Source organism: Vidua macroura, chromosome Z (assembly GCF_024509145.1).
Source record: "Vidua macroura isolate BioBank_ID:100142 chromosome Z, ASM2450914v1, whole genome shotgun sequence".
In the NCBI taxonomy this organism is placed as follows: domain Eukaryota; kingdom Metazoa; phylum Chordata; class Aves; order Passeriformes; family Viduidae; genus Vidua; species Vidua macroura.
Window position 1 is genome coordinate 8344434 of NC_071611.1, and position 27403 is coordinate 8371836.

Below are 27403 nucleotides of genomic sequence, written 5' to 3' on the forward strand. Positions count from 1 at the left end.
CAAGCATGCAGTACACCCAGCAACACAAACACTTTCTTTCTTAAGGGTTCTTTTTTCAAAATGTAGACCTTAAGCTTGTATATGAATATTTAAGGGAGTTGATATTTTCTGTGGGTGAGAATTCTGTGTATTTGGAGAACCTGCTTCCTACTCTGCAGAGTAGTGGCTAGGTTTTTGATAGCCAAAAAAGCCCAGGCTGCCATATCAGGCAAGCTATAAGGTGTGACTCAAAAGCTGTGCAATAGATGGCAAAGAGCCAGTTTACAGCATGTGTGACCGCAACACACCCTCTTCCAGCAAATTCCAGATCAGCAGCAGGTGCTTAGGTTTTAGCAGCTCAGAGAAACAGTTTGTATTAAACTACCAAAGAAGTTGCAAGCGAAGTTAGACACTTTGTTATTCCCTTTAAGCATATAGGTAAATTGATATTTAAAGTAGTAATGGTCCTTGGGCTTTTGGCAAGTAGCTACTGCAGCTGTTGGACATCCCTGATATTACCAGCAATCTTTAGTGTGTTTAGATTTTACTTCTTCCCTCTATCCCTCCCCTACTCCCATTTGTTCAGTAGCTTAAATGGCTTTCAAAGTATTTATTGTATGTCTTACAAAAGGACAGTTATATGTCCCTGAGACTTCCTGTAGGCATTTGATGCCACATTGAGTTTAATTAGAGTTCCTTAGGATGCTGAATAGCCTCTAAGTGCATACAAGGGAAGGGTGAATGTTGTGGTTAGGCACAAAGATAAAGGAACACTATTCTAATGAAAAGTAGGTAATTTAACAAAATGAGATAATGCTGGAACACCACACCATAAATCATCCTTTCAATTTTTATGGCTTTACGGTTAGATTTTCCCTACTTTTGTATTATTATGCTCTCTATTTCAGTTGGAAAGAGCCAAAAAAATTAGATGCAGCTAATCTAGTGTACTTGAGAAAAAGTCAAACAGATGGTAAAAAACCAATGATATTTGAACAATTCTATTCAAAACTGAATAGCATTAACAGTGATGGAGGGAATTTTTTTTTGAGAAGACAAAAGAAAATTCAGTGAGGAAATCTGTTCTTTTAAATTGGTATTGCATTGTTAAGTCTAAAGGCTGAAGTATTTGAGGTATTACTACTCTAAAAGTAGGGCTGCAAGAATCATGTGTCATCAGCAGTTTCTCATACTCCTCAAAAAGTTTACTCTTAACTAGTAGAGGAGTAAACACTCAGAGTAGAAAATAATAGAATAAAATAAAATACAATAAAATATAATAGAGTGCAATACAGCACAATAAAATACAGTAGCTCTACTTGGCAGGGACCTACAATGGTCATTTATTCCAGCTTTCTGATCACTCCATTCACAAAAGTTAAAGCCCATTATTAAGGCTGTTGTTCTCTATGCCTCCTTTTAAGGCACTGACAGGCACAGGGCACTGACCACCTCTTTAGGGAGCCTGTTTAAGTTTGACCACCCTCTTGGTAAGGAAATTTTTCCTAATGTCCATTCAGAACCTTCCCTGATGCAGCTTTGAACCATTCTCACGTGTACTGTAGCTGAAATCCAGGGAGAAGACCAGCACTTGCCCCTCCTCCCCTTCTCTGGAAGCCATAGAAAGCAGTGAGGTCACCCGTTAGCCTCCTTCTCTCCAAAAGCAGCCAAATCCAAAATCCTCAGCCACTCTTCATGGCACATTGCTTCCAGCCCTTCCACCAGCTCTGTTGTCCTCTTCTGGACCATTCCAGGACCTTCCCACCCTTCTCAGGCTGTGGGGCCTGGCACTGCACACAGGACTCAGGGTGAGGCTGCCCCAGGGCTGAATCCAGCAGGATGATCCCAGTCCCAGCTGGTGATGCTGTGTCTGATGCACCCCGGGATGGGGTTTGCCCTCCTGGCTGCTGGGGCACACACTGCTGGCTCAGTCTGAGCTGCTGCCGACCAGCACCCCCAGATCCCTTCTGCAGGGCTGCTTCCCAGCCATAAAATCATTTAAGTAGGAAAAGATGCTTAAGTTCATTGAGTCCAACCGTAAAATGCTACATTACATAAAGGCATACTCTCAGCTCAAATATCTGCTAAATTATGCAGGAATTTGAATCTCAGAGCTAAGGCATGCTTGTAGGTGTGCCATGTTACAGAGCTGAAGCTGTAGTCACTTTTCAGGTTGGAGCTGCTGTGGTGATACTTATTTGTAGATAGCAAAGTAGCATTTTCACACTGTACTTGGTAATTAATGTAGAAAAGACAGCCTCAATGTGTAATGAAGTTTAGCTGCATATTTTTTTAACAGGGTTGAGGAGTAGAGAGAAAAGTGAAAATGTAACACGAAAACAGTAGTTTCAGGATTCAACACTCCATCAAGAATGTGCTGTGAGTGATCATTGTACCTTTTTATACTCTATGGTTCAGACTGACAGGTATATCAGTACATACAGCATCTCAATTTTTAAGCATTAAGAAATAAATGCTGAAATACTAAACTTCAGGAAGCGTTTCTTCTCCTAATTGAGTTTGCCACATGTTTTGATTTGGGAACAGTTTATTACTGTTAAACCCAATCACATTAATTTACAGAGCTGTGGTGTTGGCACAATTGCTACTCAGAGTATCAAGCTAATGATGTTTGCATAGCATCATGTGTGTGGCATCTGAAAATAAATTAATTCTGACTTTGGAATATGAGTTATTTTGCCTGTGGAACAATGCAGCCAGCATCCACTACTATAATGCAGAAAGATTTAAATGGAAAAATGTGACAGTTAGGATTAATTGTTTATACACAGGAAAAAAAAAAAGAAAAGAGGAGAGGAGTCATTGAAATACAGTCTGATAAACATTCAGTAAGTAATTTTAAGTCGAAAGGAAGAAATGTAAGGGGGAAGTTACCTTTGGGATTACATCAAGACTGTATGAGCACCCCAGCCTCCAAGCATTTTTGCGTGATTCAGGGTACTCTTACCCCAGCTCCAGAAAAGGCAAGCTACGGAGCCAACATTTGTTCATTTCCATCCTCTGCCAGTGGCTGAAGCACACATGTGTCTGTTTATTTTTAATTTTTGAGAACTCCAGAGGCCTTCCTTGAAACTGTCATAGAATTTCCTGTGGAGAAAAAGCTAATTTTCCTAATTTGGAAAAAACCAACAAACCTATTATGTAAAATTATGACGACACGCCAGAATTATTTGATAAATTCTGGATTCCTTAGCCATGCTACCCAGACCTCAGCCACTGGAGCCAGATGACAAGTGGATAACACTAATAATAGACTGCTGTCTCCAGTACAGACCAGCCCAGAAGAGGAGACACATCCTTACCTCATCCATTGTCAGACAGAAATGGTGAGACAAAAAAAGGGTTAGGTTTTGCTCTGATTTGAGGGAGACGTGTGCTCCCCTGGAGGTAGCCATGGTATGCATCCCTGCCCTGACTCTTCATCCCGCTCGTGCAGTCCCTGTCCTCCTGGGCCCAACGCAAACTCCTCATGCCAGTGGCTCAGTTAACCTTAGGAGATAACCATGGGTGCCAAGCAGTTTTATTTTGTCACACACGGGTGCAAAGCCTGCCATAGACACAGTGTTTGGAGAATATCAGGTGCACTTGTAGACTGGGCTGATGAGCGCATTAAGGTGGAAATTACATTAAGGCTGGACAAATTCAGGCGGTGTTTCACAGGAAGAGACAAAGGTCTGTTCTGAGTCTCATGTATCTGCTCAATAGCAAGACAATGTGACAGCATCACAACCAAGTGGCTGCTCCTTCTACTAGTAGTGGTTGTGTTTGGGGTTTTAATTTTTTTTTTTTTCCTGAAGAGAAATGAAATACTCCCTGACCTTACTTTTTGAAACATCTAAAATTTTTCCTAAAAGTAACCAAAAATAAAAAGGCAAAAATTATCTTTGGACTGTGGAAAATTTAATCTCAAATAAGCCCTATCAAAGAGAAGTTATGATAATTGTTTGTAATCGTGGGAAGTATTCACAAACTAGCTTTCTGCAGTATTGCCTAGAATAATTTCATATTACATCCATAAAAAGTAGCAGAGAAACTAACAAATATTTAATATTGTTACTTAGATTTTTTAAAGACATAATTTAAAAGATGTCAACTTTTTCAAGTAGATAGAATATGCTAATTTTTCCTTAAGACTGGAAAACTGACACTTCAGTATTATATGTTCTTAAATATTTGATGTTTCTGTAGTTTGAATGAAAATGTTCTGAAAAAGAATTTGAAGATGCACACTTCTACATATAGTTATATAGCCAATTTATAGCTGATGCTGTGATCATATCTAGCTGTTTTACAAAGCTCTCTGCTATCTGATGTGGTAATCTCTGTGGTAACTGAGATAGAACTTTGTTCTGTTTTAAAAAAACAGAAGGAAAGAAGAATAAAAATTACAACAGTACAGTTATTTTCACTTTTTCATTTGCTCTTACTGTTCCAGAAATGATCACATTTTTAATGGCATGGACACTTAAAACATTTTGAATTGTGAAAAAAAACAACTTTTGACTTTTTTTCTTTTTACAAAAATGTTTTAACTTTTTAACCTCTTATAAAAAGGCAGGAAGCATTTTGTAGAAAGCTTATATTCCCCATCATTCAAAATTAAAAAAAAAAAAAAGAAAAAAACCAACTAAAATGAAAAAACTTTAAGACATTTCCATAAAATTTAATTTTTTTGTTTTAAATTATTCCTTTGTCCTTCTTTTAACCGTCCGTCCTCTTTGGATTTTTGTAACTTGCAATTTTCAGCCATGCTTGCACAGTCTTTTCTCTCAAGACTTTCTACTTCCTACCTGTCTTCCTGGAATATATATAGTTCTGTCAGTGGATTTAAATCAACTGAACTACAGTAAAAATTCTTATTTGTGCATAAAATCTGTAGGTATTACCTACAGATAGGTATATACCTTCAGATAGGTATTACCTACAGATTACCTATTTGTGCTTCTGCAGGTAAATCACAATGCATTAAGGTCTATCTGAAAATGTAAAGGATTTTGTAAAAGAAAAAAATTACCATATTGAGCTTATCTCTCACATTTAGAGAGTGGGGTGAGGATCACACCAGACGAGGTCAGAGTAGCCTGGTGGGAAGTGCCCTTCTCTCATCCATTCACAGCATGAGAAGGGACTCCAGCTCCCAGGCCAGTCCCCTTGGTGAGGTCAGATATCCCTTCCCCCACTCTCTCAGCACCACAGCCATCAAAGTTCTTTTCTCCTTCTGCTGCATGGCTTTCCCATCTTCCCTGGTAGCTGACATCATCTCTTAGCTCTGCCCCCTCCAGTCACATCCCTCTGCTGAAGCCCAGCCACCCAGGTGGAGCTGCCTGGTCCCCTGCACTGACTCCAAGGCATGAGCAACCCCATTGCTGGAGCCCTCTCTGAGCTGCCCAGATGGCCCTGCTGGTTTTTCTTGCTACCTGATACAGCAGCAGTTAGGACATTTTCAGCTGGTGGACTCTTCTAAGACCTTTTTGGAGCTTACCTATGTGTACTCACTCACTCAGGGTGGCATCGCAGGATGAGGATAGAGAACAGCTAAAAATTTTGCTTTCCTCTGTCAGCAGAGGGAAGAGAGAGCTGCTTGTTAGAGGCGCTTCAGAGAGGGTCTTTTGGCCCTGCTCACTTTCCTTGGAGATGTCAGAGAAAGACAATTTATTAGACAGTCATAACACATTGAGAGGAATAACGTGCCTTGAAAGAAAGGGGTGGGGAAGAAGGCTCATAATGGCTTCTTTGGTGAGTGAGAACGTGGAATGCTGCATGGCCAGGTTTGAGTTCCCGTGTGTTGAAATCAGTTTTCTGAAGGTTTTTCTTTTCAAATTTTCACTAACCATGGTTGTAACAGAAATGTTTCTGTTAAAATACCTGACACTCAGCAAAACAGATCTGCAGCCTTCACTGGATTGCCAGCTGACTCATGTGATTTCAAGATTTCATCCCAACGTGCTAACACCTCTGAAAGCAGAGGGAGAATTTACAAAAATGTCCTTTCAGTGAACTGAAAGAGAGAGTTTGTAGGCAGAAGTTAGAATGTTGTTGGCAGAATATTAGATCATCTGTTTGAAGTTACATGTGTTAATCAAGAGGATTGTGACTGGTTATACAGCTAGGGACAATCCTCTATTTCTTACAGAAATTCAGGACATTGATGTCCTTGTTTAGTTTTGCTTCCTTGACTGTTTTACTCAGGTTACTGTAGTAAAAGCAACCCTGCCACCTATGTCTGTACTTCTGTATGTGCTGTACTTGGGAACTACAACATTTTTTGGTACACTGAAAACTTCTGAAGATGCAAAGCAATAATAAATACCTGCAGATATGATACCAAAAGCCTTAGCAACATGCAGTTATCTAATGAGCAACCTGACACCGTTTCATGTGTTTCTTTCTCTTGTATTTGTTTGCCTGCGAGGGCTTGTTTTCATGTTATAGGAAAAATAGAGGATGAGTGTTTGAAAGAAAGGAAGGCAACACCATTTTCCTTTGGTTTTATCCACTTAAATAATTGATCGTAGTATCTTTTATCAAGGACACAGCTCAGCTAAGAATGCTGACACCCACTTAAGGCAATGCCTACTGAGGAGACCAATTTGGGTCATGAGTAAGTGAAGGCCTGTGATTAAACCCTATTGACATTCTCTCCCATTCTTGTCTTTAAATGATTTTTAAATATTTAGCAGCAAAAGACTCCTCCTTCCACAGTAACATTAGAATATATGTGTAAAACATGATTTGGACTATGTTTTAGAGACAGACTTTGGAACCTGAGTTTTGTATTTAAAAATACTGATTTCATAATCCATTTTGGCAATATTTTTAGTAGCCTACATATTAGGTTGTTTTAAAGTTTACAAGTTGCTCTTTGACAAATGTCTTCTCTTTAGTTTGTCACAAACAATAGTTTAATTTGTAGCTGTGTTTTTACTTATGACATTTCAATTAGTTGCTTTATCTATAAGCTGGCTTAAAATGCTCTCTTAGGTCCCATGATTAATATGAACAAATCCATAATCCAATAGAACCAGTAGAATAAAGATCAACTTATTTTTTACTGATCTAAGGCATTGAATGTGGAGTTTCAGTTCACACTGTATTTTTTAGTAACTAGTAGATAAATATCCAAATAAAATGCAACACAATTGTTCTGTTCAGTAATTGGAACTTTCAGTAAATTCTTTAAGGGATTCTGTGATGTACTACTTTTCAGATAAAAAGCAGAAAATATTTGTCCATGTTGTGTGCTAAATGTAAAGGGAATCTTTCTTTTTGGGTCTGTTGTTACAGTCAATAAGCATCTGGTAGCAGAAGTCACGGGCCATATCCATTGTGAGTGTAAATTGTCATAGGCCCATTAACTTCAACTGAGCTATGACTATTTATACAAATTCCCTCGCCTGTTAGTTTTTTATTTTTAACACTAGGCTTCCCTTCTTTTCTGATAGTATTTCTTTCATTCCTTTAGTGCAAAGGAGAAGTTTTACGGTATTCTAAAGTTTACTGTATTCTAAGTCTCTCTTTGAGGAGTTAAGTACATCAGTATGGATTTCCTGATATCCCAGGAGCACTGATCTTTAGACACAGGTGAAGATGTGCAAACAATGATTTTAAGCGCCGGAAAGGTGGGTTATTTGCAGAAACCTTTGGTCAGAGGATGAAACTGTTCAGAGAATGGATACAGGTAGGGCAGGAAGCCTCTGCCCTTCTCCTATGATGTGGGTGCAGGGTATTCTCCATTCAGGCAAGGGCCCAATGCAGCAGTCAAGTTGTCCCTGCCACCCATTAGTTTCTTGGCTTCAGCAGGAAGAGCACAAATGTGCATGTGTGGAGTTTCGGGTGTTTTATGGTTTGTGGGTTTGGGGGGTTTTTTGAGGTTTTCCAGTACACCTGTGTTTTCGAAATTATGGTAAAACCAAATACCTATTTGTGTGTGTTACTGAATTTCTGCCCTCTGTTATGGGTGATGTCAGAGACACCTGGCATTAGCCCAGCCCTTCAGTGGATAGTAATAGTTCAAACCATACTTTTAAAAAAAATTACGCTCTTTTTCTCCTTCAAATATTTATACCCCAATTCTGTTGCCTTGAATGTCAGTAGTAAAACTTCCATTGATGATCTGTGACAATGGAAGGCCTATGAGAATGAGCAATTGTAAAGCCTGTAGTAACCATTACTTTAAAAGACAGCATTTCTTGAAAAATTTTTCTTCATGGTGAAACAAGAAATTGAGTGCTATATTTAATATTTTCTCTAAGGCAAATATACAAACCTGGCCAGAAGGTGCCAAGTATTTTTCCATGGTAACATTAATATATATTCAATATGTTTTTCAAAGGAGGCAAATCTTATAGATGTGATATGGCATATGAGGGTAGTATATGTCTTTTCTCTCAAATCTCATCTATGGCCTGTTGGAGAGGGAATATTTGGGGATGTAAAATGATTTTAACCATTGAAAAGTGATCCTCTTGTGAATAGGTTTTGCTTCCCAGCACTATGATATGATACACATCAAGAGTAAGGGTAACACATTATGAAGACTGTAGTTCAACATTATAAGATGTCCTGATTTTGAGATTCAGTGTAAACAAACCATGAAAAAAAACCACACACATATATATATATTAAAAAGAGCGTGTGTCTGTGTATATATATAAAGATATATATAAATATGTATATTTATAAAATATATGTTAAAAACCCAGAAATTTTTTTTTTTTTTTTTTTTTTTTTTTTTTTTTTTTTTTTTTTTTACTGCAGCCCTTTATAATGCTCTTCCCAGACAGAGAGATTTGCCTCTCTTTGATTAAACATAGACCCTTTATTCCTTTATTCTTTTTAGTATTGCAGGTCATGTAATTTCTGTGATTTATATTTATGAAGTAGCCACACACTGGGCTAAGTAAACTCATAATCTGAAATATGATGCCTATTCTTTTTCTTCTGATCTTGCTGTCCATCATGTTCATTCTCTTTACACAGCTTCTGACATTAGTTATCAAGTTGTAACTATCAGAAATCCTGAGACATCCTGACAAGATGAGCAACTGTATACCAAATGTTGTATTTTTCTAAGAGTAGCAAATAGGCTGTCATATATAATTTTTCTTTTCCCTCATCTATCACAGTCTGTGGTTTTCTGTGCATTTATCCTTGCTTTGACATTCTGTTTGTAATGGAATATTAGTGGGAGGTCTCAGTATTTAACAGTTCTTGATTAAAAGCTGCTTAATCCCTGGACAACCTGGAAGAGGGTCAAAGCTTCAGGTTTATTTGTTGTGGGTTTATAGGAAATTTTAATTGCATTTAGTTTGCTTGTGGGAAACTTCTGTAACATAGTTTCTACTACTTTTTGAAAGCTAACCTTTGGAATATCCTATTATAATCTATGAACTGGATTATGTTATTTACTTTGGTAAAGTGTAGGCTGAGAATATGTCTGTCCGTGTAACTGCTATGGTAGGTTGGTAGTGTGTTTTTAAATGATATTTTTTTTTCCCAATGTATTAAATTGAAAAACTTACTGTTTCTGAGTTTTCTTGAGAACTTCTAAGTTTCTTTCTATGGCTGGTGCATAGCGTTTTGTCTCTTCTATTTTCAGGAAAACAGTTTTAACTTAAAAGTTTCTGCTGTCTTTGTAAGTAAAACTTGTGGTATGCAATCAGAATAAAGGTGTCTCACTAGCAAATTAATATCTGGTACCTCTCATTTCTGCTTTCATAATTCCCTTTGTGATTCCTGGCTAAAAATAGAGCTTCATGTGTTTTCTCTATTTCTAAGGAAAATCACAGGGTCTGCCTTTACTATACTTTCAGGGGGCACTAAATACATACTGAAAACACTCATCAAATTCAGGTGCTTCAGAAGGTGATTTTAGTACTAAACAGAGTTTCCATGGCTGCCTTTGTTTTTTTACTGTTACTTTTTTGTTTCATATGCCCTCCGGTCTGTTCAGCTGCGACAGTTGCAAACAATAGGTGGTGTTACATAGATAGCGCATAGTGTATTGTACCCAGAGGTATTCTTTCCGCATTTCCAATTTTCCATGAAGAAAAGCATTTTTGTTGCCAGTGTGTTTTCTTCTGTGGTATTTTGTTTGGTGTCCTTTCTGTGTCGTATGTGAAATTAAAGTAATGTTGAATGAGAAGGGTGGGGGGTAGTGATGTCCACTATGTTTTTTTTCAGGACATCTAGAAATCTCTTTTTGTATTTCTAGAGCAGATGGCTATCTTATGGAAGAGTTGCATGACCTCCATCTACAGAGTCTTCTATTCATCATGCTAGGTTTTATTCCTCTTCAGAGGCACCTGATTCTTCCAGTTCTTCCTTTATAGACCCAGACCCTGGAAGTTATGATTTCTAATAGTGGGCGGAGTAGCACTGTATGATTGAATCTGCATCTTTCTTCTACACCGATGGCTTGGTTAATGCTCCATTTCATATGGACTTCTGCCCACAAACCTGAAGGCAGGCTGTATTTTATGAGGTGTTGCAGTGCATGTGTGATAAGGAACTTGTAAATGCTTATCAGTGCTTGGTTTGTCAAGATGTTTCCAGGCCTCATACAAATTCCATGTTGTACATAAAAATAGTATCAATATTTTGGTTTTATTTATGTGTGACTGAGGTAGTAGGTTCTTTTACTTTTGCTTTTGATTAGAAAGCCTAGTTCTTAACTGAATTGTTCTGGCAGAAGATCACCTTGTGGGTCTGGAAAACTGGTAACACTGAACCTGAGCTATGGAAATTGGGGTTTTAGGAATAGAAGGTCTGTTTAGTCATATTTTTTACAATTTTATTTTTAAATCCAAACTCTGGTCAAACATATGACGAGTGTTTGGGAGGGGAGAGTTCGCTCAGTAAGAGAATACCTTACCTCCATTCTGAGTGCTGAGAAAATTCACTTTCTAGGTGCACTGTCATTGATTCAGCCTTCAAGCAAAGGTGCAAAAAAGACCAACACTTAACATGTGCCTGGCTCTCTTTTGTAAAAAAAAAAAAAAAGTTAATACTATTAAAGTGGAAGAAAATCACTTGAGAGAAAATTTGATGCTGTCTTGAATCATGTGCAAACTAAAGAACAAAGGTAAAAAAGTATCTGTGGTGGATAGCTTGTAATATTTCTGCAAGTGGAACAAATTGTACTCTTCTGGGTTCCTTTTGTGGAGTCAGATTTCTCTTTCACCAGGGTTCTTGATCAGAGCAGACATTGTAGCTCAAGCAGCAGGAAATTGAAGAGTCAGTATTTCTGTCTATTTTCAGCAGCTTTAAATTATTGCTCTGATCAGCAACTAAATTGCTGGCATATTGTTTGGAGCATGATTCAAAGCCACACATGGTTCCAAGGGCTCCTGTTTGAGCTGAGCATTATACCATTATATTATATTATATTATATTGTTTTATCAGACTCTACCCAGGTTGCTTTTTGTTGCAGATTTTTTGCCATGTCCCAAGGGTACAAGGACAGAGTAATCTATCAGGAGACTCTTACTGCTGCCACTTCGGCAGCTGAAATCAGTTTTTTTCCTAAGAAGACTAATGTAATTTTGTTCTGTCAATGCTACTACTAGGCAAACAGCATTCACTGAGTTTCCTGACCTGACAAAGATGCATATAGAATAACAGCCACGCTTCTGTCAGAGTTAACTGACATCAGGTTACTGTTTACTTTTGCTTGTGTCCAGGGTAATGGTCATATTTAGTTTAGTATAATCAGCAGTTGACTATAACATGGGAGAGGGGACCATATGTGTGTATTTATAGTATCTAAGCTGTGTTTAAAAGTTCTTGACAAAAATAAACAAACAGCTAAGTAAGAGATCACACTGCTTTTGTCACCAAACCCATGCTGTTTGGAGTGCGCTTCCCCCCCCCCCCCCCCCAATTTTTTGGTTCTGGCAAGAGAACCCTGAACTGAGACCTGAAGTGTGAGATACAGTTTCAGTAAGATACATTGCAGACTTTGTTCTGCAGGATAGGGGTATGAATTTATTCTTTAGAAAGAGGTCAAATAGAGGTTTCATATTCATTCAGCTCCTTTTGGGAATTGCTGACTTCCTACTGAGGTGGTCAAAGATCATAAAACAGGCACAGACAAAATACTTCGATATTTTTGTCCCTTCAGGCATGATGCAATTGTTGCAAAATTACAGGTTTTGTTGTAAGAATGAAAGAATATCACTGCAGGGAGTAGTTGATCCTATGACTCCTCCTTTACTTCATCTACCCTAATCAAAAATCTACATATCTTCAAGGAAGTAGAACTTGTTTCAGAGTTTATAGACAAAATATATCTTTATGAATATTTACCAATATTAGTGTGATAGAAAATAAAGGCCATATCTGGATAACAACTGCATTATATGCTTTATATCCATGACTTTTCAAGAGTCCGGTTAAGTCATTGTCTTTTTGGGAGGCAAAAAAGAGATGCAGCTCAAGTGGTGATTGCTGGTTCCACCTTTTGGCTACCTATATAGACAGTCCTGCCCAACTTTCCATGGCCAAAAAATAGAAATTTTGGTAACATTCCCCTGAAGAGGTGAGGTTTATCAGGGAGATGCAGCAGAGGAGAAATGAGAAGTTTCCTAAGACAGAGTAAGTTATCAGTGTGAGGAGCTGCAGTAGGCACAGGCAATGTTGGCTGGCTGTTGTCAGACAGAGGGTTTCATCCTGATTTCTCACAGATAAAGTTATGAAATTTTACATGTAATCACTGATAGTTTTGTCCTGCTCATGTGGTATCTGAAAAAAGGATGGAGGTATTTGTTAGGGAATGGGGAACATGCGTGACCAAAACAGGTATTAATATCCAAAGATAATAAAGTACAAAGTGCAGAGGAGCATTGAAGTAATACTTCAAATGTTGCTTGTATTGGAGAGGTATCTCAGACTTTTGAAGTGTTTAGTTACAAAGCTAATTAAGTTTTTAGATGCCCTACTCTAGAGACACATTTATTTTAGATTTTTTTTAACCTATTTTTGGTCCATCGTGCAGTATATGGCATGATGTGAATCCATTGGGTTAGTGAAATCCTAGCACAGAGGCAATGTCATCTTGGAGGAAACACATGGCATACTGGATATTTACTCTGAGAGTGCTCTCACTCTGAAGTCCCTTTTCAGTGCTCTGAAGTTAGGATCTGCAGATTGGTTCTGTGTTATTTACAGGGCATGAAGTGTTCAACTACTGAGCCTTTAGGCTAGGGCTTTTTGTGCTAAAATATTTATGTTGCTGTAAGGGAGTGAAAGGCCCAAAGCTTCATTGAATTGAAAATTATATTGAAATATATGTTGAAAGAGAAATTTGGCACTCACTTTCACTAGAGTGAAGAGGAAAAGAGGTTATAGCCTTGATTACTCTTATTCCATTTTTAAATTCAAGCTTGGCAAGATCTCTTCTGCTATCAACTACAGGAAATAAAGAGTGGGAGAGAGAAGTGGGAGAAGAGAACAAACTGCCTTATTTTATGGGGTATATGGCTGGATGCCAAAAATGCATGGGGACATGTAACTAGATCTATGTTTCTGTCTCAGTCTAAAGGCTTTTAAAGAGATTCATCTGTCAAATTCCATTATTAGTTTATTATTTTAAAATTAATGTTGAGTTCTGTTTTCTTCTTTCTGTAATGAGTTATATACAGGGTCCCTCATTAAGACTTCCAAGGTAAGAGAGAGTTGGAGGAAAAAGCTGAACCTTGGGAATGGGACAATTTCAGGTTTACAATATTTTGAGTTTTTCCACTTTTATAAGAATATGTTTTGTAAAAATCCATTGGCAGCAGAGAGACATCTGCATATGAAATCCTAACATGTCTTTTGCAGAGAAGATTACCATGAAGATGGGTTCTGTCAGCCATATAGGGGAATTGCGTGTGCACGAATCATTGGAAACAGAACCATTTACGTGGACTCCCTCCAGATGCAAGGGGAAATTGAAAACCGAATTACTGGTAAGCTTATATATCTCTTTAGACGGGAGAAAGAAACATTCATAAAAGTATCCAATTCAGGTAAAAACAGTGTTATCATCCTTCTAGTTTTGTCAGCCAATGACAAAGACATCTTTATATTAAGGGTTCAAGGGGGTGAACCTGTTTTCCACTTGAGCAGCTAGTAAAATTTGGAGCAAGGAGGATGAGTATCTGTGGTAATATGTAAAGCTTCTTCCATATCCTTAAGTAAAATGTCAGAATACTGAATTTTTAACAGCTTCTAGTTTATACTGGAGCTTTTTGCATGATGGATTCAAAAAGAAGATTTCGAGTTTTTTAAATGGATTTGTGATGTAGTGAAAAAGTACTGATCTATTATTTTCTTGAAAAAGCATATGGTGGCCTTTCCCTTGGGCTTCTTTGCTTTTTGCATAATTCTGGCAGAGTCTGGATTTCACATTGATCTATATAAAACAAGAATTGACCTTCCTGTGCTCTGCCTACGTTTAATCTTTCTCTGAACATAGTTTTTGTACAGAGTCTCAAACATGCATCCAAAACCTTAATGATTTTTAATGGGCTGTACATCAGCATGGCTTTTCTTCACTGCATATCAGCTAGCTGATATTAGCAGCTGTGACTCTGATGTACACAAAGTAGAGGAAGCAAAATCAACCCATGGAATAGAGCAAACTGTTTGTCATAATGTATAGCAAATCAACTCAGTCCCAGCAGGAGCTGATTTGCATCTGGCCAGATACAGCTCACTAATGGACTCTCCAACTTCACCATAACTAGTTGTCAAAAAGGTTTTAACTTCACTTGTTAGCTCTAACTCCCTAAAGACATTACCCTAAAGACTCATTGTTAAGCCAGAAATCCAAGTCCATTTTTTTTCCTGTTCTTGAAATGGTGACCAGATTCTGGGACTGGCAAAATCCAGGTGCTGACCTTTACTTACTACAACACATTCTCCACTGGCCCTTCTCCTGTACTCTTTTGTAATTCCAGTCTCTTTAAACATTATGTTATTAATTAATACATATTGATACTTTTTTTCTTTTTTCACCAGCTACATAATCTCTGTCCTGTTTGGATGCTTTTGAGCAATATGGATAATGTTTGACTATCAGAAATTATTAAATCTGTAATTCTGTGAATTAGGTTTATAATGTGCTCTTCAAAAACCAAAACCAAACCCAACAACAAAAAAAACCCTGTGATATTATCCTGAAAATGTTTCTTGATTGAGTTGTACTTGTTTCATGGGATATGGAACATGGGTACTGATGACCTGGCTGCTGGTTTCCTAATATTACCAATTATTGGTTAGATTTCCAAAGCTAGGGTGTTGAACTCTCTGTGCTGCAGTTGAGGAGAATTCCTGATGGAAATGTTCTCTTCCAGGAAGACACTGAGAACGACCATATAGAGCTGCCTAGTGCCTAGCTAGACAGTTATGACAGAATGTTAATAATACAACATTTTCAAACTATATGCTTTTGAAGGTCATACCAAACATCTTATGCAAAAGTACCCAGAGGATTTAATAGCATTACTGGTTCTTGTAAGCCATACTATATGTAAAGCAAGTATTGTAAGACTGGGTGTTCTACACCCATATGAGAGGGTACTTTTGAAATCACAGTAACTTGTTAGGTACAGGAAATAGTTGAAAAAGCTGAATAGTTGCTGAATACTTGCTGCTGAGATTTTGCTGATAGTTTTGCCCATACCTCTTAAATGTAATTTTTGATGGTGTATTCCAATGTGCATGGGAAGTGAGGACACCTACTGTCCAACTCCAGGAGCATTTAGCCAGGTTACATCTGTGGGGAATTTTCATTCTGGAGTTTCATTTCCCTGCTGTACTCTTGTGAGAAATACTTATTATTTGTCTCCATGGCCCCTTGTTCTTTTTGGTCCTGGCCATATGATTGGGTGAGAATATCAACCTTTGGTTAAAAAAATAATTACATTTCTGGAGAAAATCTTTAGATATGGCTTGGAAGACTGGAAGGCCAACAATGAATAGTGCGCAGACCTGATGACTGACTTGTGTATATGTGTTTGGCTAGTAAGGTCTCTGCAGTGCTGTTCAACATCTGTTTAATAAATAAAATATAAACCCCCTAGATGCTACCACACAGTACTGCTGGCTTTTGCACTTCCCATCAAAGTAAAGATATAATTTTAAATTGTGCACTCTTCTTTCATGATGATGTAAATTCTGTAATGCAATGCCTTCACAAAACTTAGTGTGGAGTTTCAAACAACTGACAGTGACTACTTCAGTCCTTCAGTTTTATTTTTTCCATTTGAGTCTTTGCAACAAGCACGTTACAACTATCCTTTGAGGCCTGATGGTCTGCTTGTATGCAGTGTTCCCAGTATGACTGATAAATGGTTATATTCCTGCATTAATATTTCTGAATTAAAATAAGCAAAGGTATAAACAGTCTGAAAGGCTAGATTTGCAGCTGCTTGTTGCGTGTTTGTTGTTCATGTATCATGTGTCCGCAGGAAATAAGATGATTGAAAGGAGTGAGCTGGACAAGAGAGAAAGAATTTATTTGTAGGTTGTAAATAGACTGCTGGATGACATTCCCTCTCTTTTTACAGTGTGAATTGGTGGAACATGCAGTCTAGCAACTCTCACTCATAAATGATGCTTTACTGGGGAAGTGAATGTTCCTACATTTAAAGGTTGATTCAGCACCAGATACATGATGCACACACACATTTGTCTTTCCTTTGCAATGTGCAAGAAAATTTTGAGCTGAGTGTTAGTGTGTAGGTGCTGAGAGCTGAGGGGGAGAATTACATTCCTACCTCATTATGACATTCATCTTAATGTGATCAGTATGCTGAGACTGATTACATTCATTTTCCACAAAGCTGCTGCCTGTTAGGCTTCTCATGTCTGTTAAAAGCCATGTCTTCCCAAATATCAATGATACACTTCTTTTTGCCTGACAAGACTTGAAAAACACTTATTTGTTTATCAAAATGGCTAGAGGGAGAAGAAGTTAGGAAGAATCCTTGTTCAGATTTTATGTAATTAGGAACTTTGGAAATACATACCATTATCCTGGCAGGTGTATCTTGCCTTTGCTCTTGATCCTTTCAAGTTAAAATTAGACAGTTGCCTGTAGTCTGAGCAATGATCATCATCTGGGTTAATTTCTAGGAACTGAGGCCTACAAGCTCTGTGCAGATGTCAGAGAGACAGTGAGATGCTGTATTTTCTTCCTGCATTTGTCAACTCTCATTTACAGCAGAAATTACCTCATTTACCCATTGCACAGTAGGCTTTCAGACCCTCAAGGAAAGAATAAAGATGTTAAAAGCAAATGGCATGAAAATTAAGTTCTTTCTCATGCTATGAATCAATACTTACCTGTATTTTTGTTCCTCTGCAGCCGCGTTTACCATGATTGGCACTTCGACTCAGTTGTCTGACCAGTGCTCGCAGTTCGCTATACCTTCCTTTTGCCACTTTGTGTTTCCCCTGTGTGATGAACGTTCTCGGACCCCTAAGCCGCGGGAGCTGTGCCGGGATGAGTGTGAAGTTCTGGAGAATGATCTCTGCAGGCAGGAGTACAACATAGCTAGGTCAAACCCCCTCATCTTGATGCAGCTACAGTTGCCTAAGTGTGAGGACCTCCCGCGACCAGACACCTTGGAAGCCGCCAACTGCATAAGAATTGGGATCCCTGTGGAGAGACTGAGCAGATGTAAGTCTATGTGTTTCATCACTGGGAAAAAGTACAGCTTGTTGCTTCCTCGGATTGTGTCTGAGAGACAATACTTTATCAGCCATTCTTTTTGTAAAGAAAGTGCTGAACTACTCATTTTTATCTTGTTAATACTCGCCATAATCTTGCATTGTGGTAAGGTAGAGTTAGGATGTCAAGGAAGCCTAAAGGATGCTGTTTGTACAGCAGAATGTGTTATATCAACCACCCTGGGCTAAAAAACTTTGTGTTCACCTGGCTGATTTGATGCAGATTTGCAGAGTGTTGCCTCCACCGGTGGCTCAGTCCTTGACTTTTTGGGTGAGCCTCCCCATACAACTATTTAAGAGTTTTGTTTACCTGTTGATAAACTTCATACAGTTTGTTGAAGCTTCACTGGAAGATCTGTCAGGAAACAAACCGCCTAGTGTTCATTATTTCTATATGGAAACCCACAGGAATATTAATCCTGTAAATTGAACATGGGGTTCATGTTATTATCTTTCTTTACCCACACAGGATGGGTGAAAACATTGATCTTGCTTCCATTAATTTATATTTACACCCAAAATTAGAAGGGCTGTTCAGTTATTAATAATTACATGCAGACAGTCTTTTTGACTACTCCATTTCATAGTGATTAATCACAACATAGTTCAGTAGGAAAACTCAAAGAGACCAAAGATGTTTAAAGTACAATGTGTGATAAGATTATTCTGACTATCCATTGTCTGAATCCACAGTTAGGAGCAGGAGCCATGGCATAATGGTGGACATAAAAGACTAGTTCTGTGCTTTTATGTAAATAATATAGTGTAGTTGAGAAACAGAAGTAACTAAGAATACAATGACAGAGACAAATCAGACAGGAAAGAGATACCAAGCAAAAGGCATGAGAACAAAATCAATAAAACGTCTGGTGGAAGTTGTCCATGATTCTCAGAGCCAGTGGTGCTGCTGCTGATGGAACAGCTGCAACTTGAGTATTTGTGGGATTTGAGAGAGCTGGATTCCTGAGGGCTGGAGAAGGGAGAACAGAAAAATGTAATGTCTCAAAAATGCATGATTCAGCTCAGATCATGCATATAGAAGACAAGCACTCAAAAAGTATGAAGAGACGATAGCAGCAAAACAAAGAATAAAGATGTGGGTCCAGCAGACATGAAAATTATGCTTCTAAAGAGAAGAAGATCCTGAATCCTTTCTTTCTAAAGATGAAAATAAGGAAAAAGAGGCATGAGACTTTAGAAAATACAGCACTGATTTCTATAGCAAGTGAACAGTGTGAAGAAAATGGGAAGATTATGAGAAGTAAAAGTTTTCCTTTTTGACATCTGGGGACTTTTCCTGAAGGGAAACTCATATCTCTAATTTACTTTAACTTATCTGTATCTAAAGGTCCATACATGCTTCTTGTCTCCATTTGAATTCAGAATTGACAGTACTCATGTGTGTAACACAGAGCTGAGACATTCCAGGACATAATCCAGAAATAACTGGGTGTTAAAGTACAGATATACACAGAACTGAAATTTCAAAGTGAACAGCTTTCATTAAATCTCAGGGTACCTAAATTTAAGTACTTGTTTGCATACACGTTCTGTACACTTCAGCTGTTTTGGTCTTGGCGTTCCTTGATTGTTGTGATTTTTCTAACATTTTCCCAAACCCTGTGTTTTAGATCATCAGTGCTACAATGGCTCTGGAGCTGACTACAGAGGGACTGTCAGTGTAACCAAGTCAGGCCACACTTGCCAACTCTGGGACTCACAGAGTCCCCACAACCATGATCTGACAAGCACACAGTTTCCAGAGCTAGGTGGAGGACATGCATATTGTCGAAATCCTGGAGGTCAAATGGATGGTCCCTGGTGTTTTACAAAGAATAAAAACGTACGCATGGAACTGTGTGACATACCTTCTTGTAGTATGTATTCTCTTTCTTTTTTCTCCTACTACTGTTCTGAATCCTGTGTAATTTTGAATGTTCCTGGTTATTACAAGTACAATTCATTTAGGAGGGCTATATTTTTAAATGTTTAACTTGCAGCAACTTTGTTTTGTATTGTGATTGTTTAATGTTTTCTGGAGAACAGAGTTTGTAAGATACTCTGACACATTTTTATTATATACTGGAGGCTTAGTCTGAGGTAATAATTAATGATGATGCTGCAGTTTGTATTTTGACTTGTCAAATGACAGATTGCACATGCAAATCACCAGTATGTGTTTGGTTTGCTCATGCTGCTCAAGGGTACATTCTCTTGCTCTGTATAACATCTTGCAGGCAGCAAGGATTTTCAAATCCTATAGAGGGAGATATAGCACCATGCCTGGTTGGAAAGAAACAGTTTCAAGTGCAGAAACAGAGGAGTTTGAAGTGCATAAAGCAGATGATCATATCAGAAAAGTTCTACACTAGCTGCTAATGGCTCTGTACAGCACAACTGTTTGCAAAAATGAAAAGTACAGTTCTCACAGATTAGTACTATTCTGCTCATTTTCCCTGTATTGGTATACACACATAGTAGACTTCACACATTGGTACTGTCTTTGGATATGAAAGTGTCTTTGGATATGACAGTTAATATGTGCTTCATTAGGAAGAAAGGCATGTTTCCTGCAGCAAGATACAGATGGAAGATACATGGAAGCCATAAAAGTGGATTACATTGATCTATAAAACTGCTCAGAGCTAATAAGAATTTTTTTAGTTTCTTCACTTTTTTTGCAGTAACATGATTTGACATTTATAATAAATTTCTACATTGCATGTACCATAGGGTAAAGATAATAACACTGGGATGTGGTTGTGGTGAAAGCAGTTGCCATAAATAGCAAAACCACAGGTTACAGAAAACATCCCAGGCAGTTCCTGCAAACATTTTTGACATCACTAGGCTTTCCTAAAGTCTCTAAGTATTAAGTGAAAAAGTATTTTAGGAAGGTTCCAAACCTAAGTGTATTGATGGCTCTTTCATGTCTTTCTCACTATAACATAAAAGCTCTGCAATTCTATTAAGTACAGGACAAATAATATCTCTACCAATGAGAAGTGCAACATATTTTATTCTGGGCAGAAGTAGCACCAGTAGAGGTAAAGAATTGGCCAAGTGTTGATGAAATGGCTGAATCTGTGAGAGTGGGTCAGACTGTCTTGTTGTGCTGGGTCACATTGAGTTCAGTGGTTTGTATATTGTGATAGAGACTGCTCACTTGTTTTTTATGGCCTGAACAGGATAATGCAATTATACCTTGGTCTGTGTTCTACAGTTTCCTCAACTGGAAGTCTCAAAAATAAAGTAAAGTTAATCACATACTGTTACGGCCCACACATTGAATGTGGGGCTCCTAGTTTATCTTCATACAGTCATTACTATGTCCATTCAAGCTTTTTTGAAATATGTAATGGAAAATTATGAAGAAAGGGGAGAGGGTAATGTGACTTCTGTTTTCAGGGCATAGTTTACTTTTGATTAAAAATACAGTGTTAATAAGAATTTGTGTTACTATCAAAAAGCTTAAAAATGCACTTCTGTGCTTGACAGGTCCACGTGACAACAGCAAAATGGGAATCCTCTACATTCTTGTTCCCAGCATAGCCATCCCTCTGGTGATAGCCTGCCTTTTCTTCCTGGTCTGCATGTGCAGAAACAAGCAGAAGGCATCTGCTGCTACACCACAGCGCCGCCAGCTGATGGCATCTCCCAGCCAAGACATGGAAATGCCACTCATTAATCAACACAAACAGGTATTTCTTACACAATTTGCTTAGGCCCACATATTTTCAAAGTGCAGTGATTTTCAGCATCTCAGGTTGTCTGTGTTCAAATTGAGCCATGTTGCTGGGGACCTAATTTTCATAGTGTGCAGGCCATCTACTTCAGAGAAAACCAGGTCTTGCACTTTGTAGGTGTATCTAGAAATCCTGACCTTGGACAATAGCTTTCAGTACACAGTGTTTAATGGCACTTGTCCTTAACCATCAATTGCCATTCTGCCTGTTGTCTAAGTGACTGGAAAAGTGGTTATTTCCGATCCAGTCTTCAGCCTACAGCTCATTTATGCTCCTGGTAATGATGTGGCCTGTTTACCTGGTTAAAGCATGATGCACCCAGGGGTTTCTTGATCTAATTCTTCAGTCAAGACCTCTGGTATTTTGATCCATAAGTGAGTTGAGAGCTGAGATGGCATGCAACATGTTTCCAAGGCTGTGAATCACAAAGAATGGTGAAAAGAAAATGGCTTCGAACTCATGTCTACATATGTCAGCTCCTGCATAGGATTTTCTGGGTCAGCTTAATTGATCTCTGCACTAAAATCCTGTTTGGAGCTAATGTTGAATTTTTAATCACAGCATTTACAAGATGCAAGCTCTAAAAAAACAATGCTTATTTTGGAAGTTGGCAACATCTGTTCAGGAAACTGTAGAGTATTTGATGAATATTACCAATTGTAACTAATTGCAATGATTTTGTGAGTTAATCTGAATATTTGAAGGAAATTTTCCAGCCCAGTCTATTGGCTGTTGGACACTAAAATCAGAGGTTGTTCCCAAATCACCTGCTAAAACATCTTCCCAGCTTGCTCTGCTCCCTCATGCTGTGCTGCCCTGTATGTGAAGCTGTGCCAGCTGCACCTCATTTGGTCAGGGACTCCTCCGTCCCATGCTGGTCAGGACAGACCCATTACATCACCATCACAAACTGTCTTGCTTTCCCTTCCAGCTGCAGAGGGAGGGCTTTGGGGATTTCCCACTCTTGGGTTTGCAACCTTTTTCTTCAAGTACCAGAGAGAAACTCCTTCTCCTTTCTTTTCCAATTCCACCCCCATCTTTATCAAAGCTAGCTCAAGGTTCCTCAGCAGTGGTACTGTACACTGCTGCCCATGGCCAGGGGCCATTCCTATAGTGAAACATAGAAGAAGGGGCATTATCTGGTACTGCAGAGCTGAAAGAGAGAGATTTTGTTCCTGCTTCTGCTGGAAAGAATGTTTCAGTTCACTCTCAGACTGCTACCTCCTCAGCCTCCTTGCTTTTCTGATAGACATCCGCTGGGCACTCGGGGATGGTCTGCAGGGAAAGTACAGATGCAGTTAAGAGATGTCATTGCTTGCCAGATTTATTCTGAACCCAGAATTCATTTAGCTTGCAGGAAGTGTGGCCACTCCTTTATAAAAATAATTTTATCCATTATCCTGCAGTATAATTCAATTTATACTTCTTGTAATAGTGTAACTCATTTCAAGGTTAATTGTGAAATCAATATACTGATGTGAATACACAAAAACCCAGAAAAATCCTTTTGGCACAATTTATCTTCCATTTGGAGATCTAACTACTGGGAGATTTTATTTAATAAGAGATCCTGTTGTTCAGAAAACATTGTGATTTTTTACTGTCTTTTCTTCATTTCAGGCTAAGCTTAAAGAAATTAATCTGTCCACTGTGAGATTTATGGAGGAACTAGGAGAGGAGAGGTTTGGAAAAGTCTACAAGGGGCATCTCTTTGGTACAGCACCAGGTGAACAGACACAAGCCGTTGCCATTAAGACACTTAAAGACAAAGCAGAACTGGCTCTTCGGGAAGAATTTAAACATGAGGCAATGATGAGATCACGATTACAGCACCCAAACATAGTTTGTTTGCTGGGAATAGTGACAAAGGAACAACCTGTAAGTATGATATTTAGTTATTGTTCCCACAGTGATCTCCATGAATTCTTGGTGATGAGATCTCCCCACTCAGATGTTGGCAGCACTGATGATGACAAGACAGTAAAATCCACTCTGGAACCAGCAGACTTTTTTCACATTGTGACTCAGATAGCTGCAGGAATGGAATATCTTTCTAGCCACCATGTTGTCCACAAGGACTTGGCCACTAGAAATATACTGGTGTTTGATAAACTGAATGTGAAAATATCTGATTTAGGCCTTTTCAGGGAAGTTTATGCTGCTGATTACTACAAACTGATGGGAAATTCCCTTCTTCCTATCCGGTGGATGTCCCCTGAGGCTATTATGTATGGCAAGTTTTCTATTGATTCGGATATATGGTCATACGGAGTTGTGTTGTGGGAAGTTTTCAGCTATGGCCTGCAGCCTTACTGTGGTTATTCCAATCAGGATGTCATTGAGATGATCAGGAACCGACAAGTTTTGCCATGTCCCGATGACTGCCCCACATGGATATACACTTTGATGTTGGAGTGTTGGAATGAATTTCCCAACAGAAGACCAAGATTTAAAGATATACATAACAGACTAAGAACATGGGGAAACCTGTCTAATTACAACAGCTCAGCGCAAACTTCTGGGGCAAGCAATACCACACAAACAAGTTCTCTCAGCACAAGCCCTGTTAGCAATGTCAGCAATGCTAGATACATTGGACCAAAGCAGAAAACGCCAGCCTTCCCTCAACCTCAGTTCATACAAATGAAAGGCCAGATGAGACCAATGGTCCCGCCTCCTCAGCTCTACATTCCAGTCAATGGTTACCAGCCAATGCCTGCCTATGGTGCTTACTTGCCAAATTTTTATCCTGTCCAAATTCCAATGCAAATGGCTCCTCAGCAAATACCTCCCCAGATCATTCCCAAACCAGGCTCCCACCACAGCGGGAGTGGATCTACCAGCACAGGCTATGTAACAACAGCACCTTCCAATGCGTCAGTGGCCGACAGGGCTGCTCTGCTGTCAGAAGGCACGGATGACACACACAATGGAACGGAAGATATCGCCCAGAACCCTGTCCAGGAGGAGGAAGAGGAAGAGGGCTCTGTGCCTGAAACAGAATTGCTGGGTGATAATGACACACTTCAGATGGATGAAGCAGAAATTCAGTCAGAAGCCTAAGGAATTTGGCCTCACTGCTAAGAATTCCACATCGCTTCCATGCATGGAGACAGTAGATCCTTAGGCTTAATAGAGTGATTTTGATCTGACACAGAGAAACAAAACTAAAAAAAAGGCAACATCCATTTAAAAGTGCAGCAGTAATGACATACTAAGTTTAATTACCATTTCCACCAGCAGATTTTTCAAATATGGTGATATAGACTTGCTGGGTTTAATCTTTTTTTTATTGTCCTACAGTTCTTGAGAGAAGCTGCTTTTTAAATATGTACTGTTGCTGTGCAACATGTTGCAGAGTAGCATTGCACATCATGTATATCATGATATATGAGTGTAATGTTAGTGAATTATGCTTAAACCAGTAACACAAAAAATGATCCAGCTATGGTTGCAGAATTGCTCTAAGCATAAAGAAGTGCCCTGTATGTGATGGACAGCTTAGTTTGTAGTATTTATCTCTTCGATGTAATGGACACAAGATTGTTGTTTGTTTTTTGAGTCTGAAAAACTAGGTTGAGAATAATAATCTGTGTTTGTATTACAATAAGAAGAAGAGGGAGGAACTGAACATAAAATTGACTGTGCTGAGTAAGACCGTGGGTCTGTCCAGCCCAGTGGCATGTCTTGAAAGACCATCGATAATGTCTGCCAAGGGATGGACTGCAAGGGCAATTTCCCTCGCAGAAATTTCCCAGGGTATGGCCCCAGCCTCCAGCAATTTGTGGCTTAGGGCCTTCCCAAGACAGAAGTGGAATTTTTTTCTGTTAAATAGCCTTTGATGGAATTTTCTACCGTGAATTTATCCAAATGATTCTGAACTCACATAGAGCTAGAGTATCCACAACAGCTTGTGGAGTAACATAAGAGGAGAAAGGATGGTTTTCTTTCATCACTTTGGGTGAATGACTGACAGAAGCTTCAAATGAGATCATCTGACTGCATTTGTGGATGAAAGTATTCCTTCTCTGCTGTGTATTTTCAACAGCAAACAGCCTTAATACACTGTTAACCAAAAATGGGGATATTGTAGGGGATATTATAGGTGTGCACTAACTTAATAAATCCAACTTTAATTGGTTATCAAGTATAGAAAAGGGATCCACATGTGTGTTCCTACATTGTAAAAGTGTTGGGTTTTGTGCGAATGAACTTGATTTACCACAGTTACTGCTGGATTGCATGTGATACCATGGTTTTTTTTCCCAACTTTGTAGTAAAAATGATCTTTGAACTTTAGAAGACCAAAATAAGCAGTCATGTACAAGGTGCTGTTTTTGTGCTTCTATTTGTGGGATAAATCATGTACAAACCTTTAAATATAATTTATGTTTTACTACATTTTATATACATTTTTTATTGAAATATTTTGGATTTTTGAATGAATGACTTTATAACTTAACCATTTACAATATTCACATGTGGTGCAGTTCTATGGTATTGCTGTTCCATTTTGTTAAACATGCAGCAGGTCCATACATTTCATGACCCCTTTCTGTAATACAAGTGGTACATATTCTCATTGTAGCCAACACACGCTATAGCTATAAGTTCTACGTCCAACATGGACTATTCAATAAAGTGATGCAAAAAGTATGATGAAGTATGTTATCCTACAGCCACTGTTTTTGTTATGGTACTTTGCGGTACTTTTTTGTTGTGGTACTTTCTATGGAAATAGAAATGGCCTCAATTGCTTAAGTTACAGGTTTCACACTTTAAACTACAAGTTTTTATTTTATTACATTGGGATTCACTTTTAAGTCATGTATCATTGTGATCTACACCCTGTGTTCAAGATATGGCAGCATTACTTATTTCTGGCATTTCACCTGGACTTGGAAATGCACTGGTAGGAATAAAATATGAAAGCTTTATTACTTGTGTTAATATAATGCAGCTTTGGGTGCTTTTACTAAATAAAAGATAAATTAAAAAAAAAAAAAAAGGTGACATTTATTTATATTATGTTCTTTGGTTTTTTCTAGGTTTCCTTATCTCAGATAAATGAACTTGATTCATCAGCTACACTGTCTTTCTTTGTTCCTTTGCTAACATACTTCAAAGTGGAGGCAAATGGTTCAGTTATACCACAGATTTGTCAGTGAGAGAAAAGATAAGTAAGCAAATATTCATTTGCTTACTGGCAGTCAGTGGAAGCTTCTGTACAGTGCTGTCTGAAGTTCAGCCTGTTTCTAGTAGTCAAAGAGCATTATGACTTTCTGTGCTTTGAATACAGTCTGGGAAACTCCTAATTCTCTTCTTTAAGCCTCATAAATTCACTACAGACAGAAAAAAAAGGTCAGATTTCTATACTGATTTCCCCATCCCCATTTAATGTGGAGGTGCTCTCAAAGTGGTGGTCGAGGAGCAATACATAATTTTCTAGGCCAGCCTTGGCAATACACACAGTACTGGAGAGGGATATTCCCCCTTTGCTGATGTGGGTGAGCTCATCTAAGCTGCCAAGATCAGAGCCATGATGGCATGCAAACACCTCCTAAGCACTTCAGGTGAGCACCTCTGCCCAAGCACCACCACTAGTGTGTTAGTGGCTACTCTTAAGTCATATGGATTGGCAGTAACTTCTTGTTCAGCAGCTTCCCGGACTAGTCTTGCCTGTGATATCTGCTACATAGTCCCAGCCAGTTGTTAGAGTCTGCTTTTCCTCCCCAAGACTTGGAAGCAAGGCTCAGGGAGATCAGGGAAGGGATGAGGAGGTAAGGGGATGGGACAAGATGGTAAGGTGGCAGTAAGCGAGGGAAGGGTTGGGGCAGGGTCCAAACAAAACCAGCACAAACAATACTGCTCACTTGGGCTTGCAAAGGTACTTCTTCCTGGCAGGTCTAGCAAAGCTGGGATTTTTCTTGAGGGCAGA

At 38.7% G+C, this 27403-nt stretch overlaps 1 protein-coding gene across 2 annotated transcripts in view; it reads left to right on the forward strand.

The window, feature by feature from the left end:
- Window positions 1-26445, forward strand: part of ROR2 (receptor tyrosine kinase like orphan receptor 2) — a 140388-nt gene extending 113943 nt beyond the window's left edge. For both annotated transcript variants that reach the window (XM_054004365.1, XM_054004366.1), the window contains exons 5-9: window positions 13823-13950; window positions 17355-17669; window positions 19351-19596; window positions 21218-21420; window positions 23086-26445. In XM_054004365.1, the coding sequence (XP_053860340.1) occupies window positions 13823-13950; window positions 17355-17669; window positions 19351-19596; window positions 21218-21420; window positions 23086-24528 (2335 nt within the window). In that variant the 3' untranslated portion in view covers window positions 24529-26445. The remainder of the gene's footprint in view (window positions 1-13822; window positions 13951-17354; window positions 17670-19350; window positions 19597-21217; window positions 21421-23085) is intronic.
- Window positions 26446-27403: the final 958 nt, after the last annotated feature.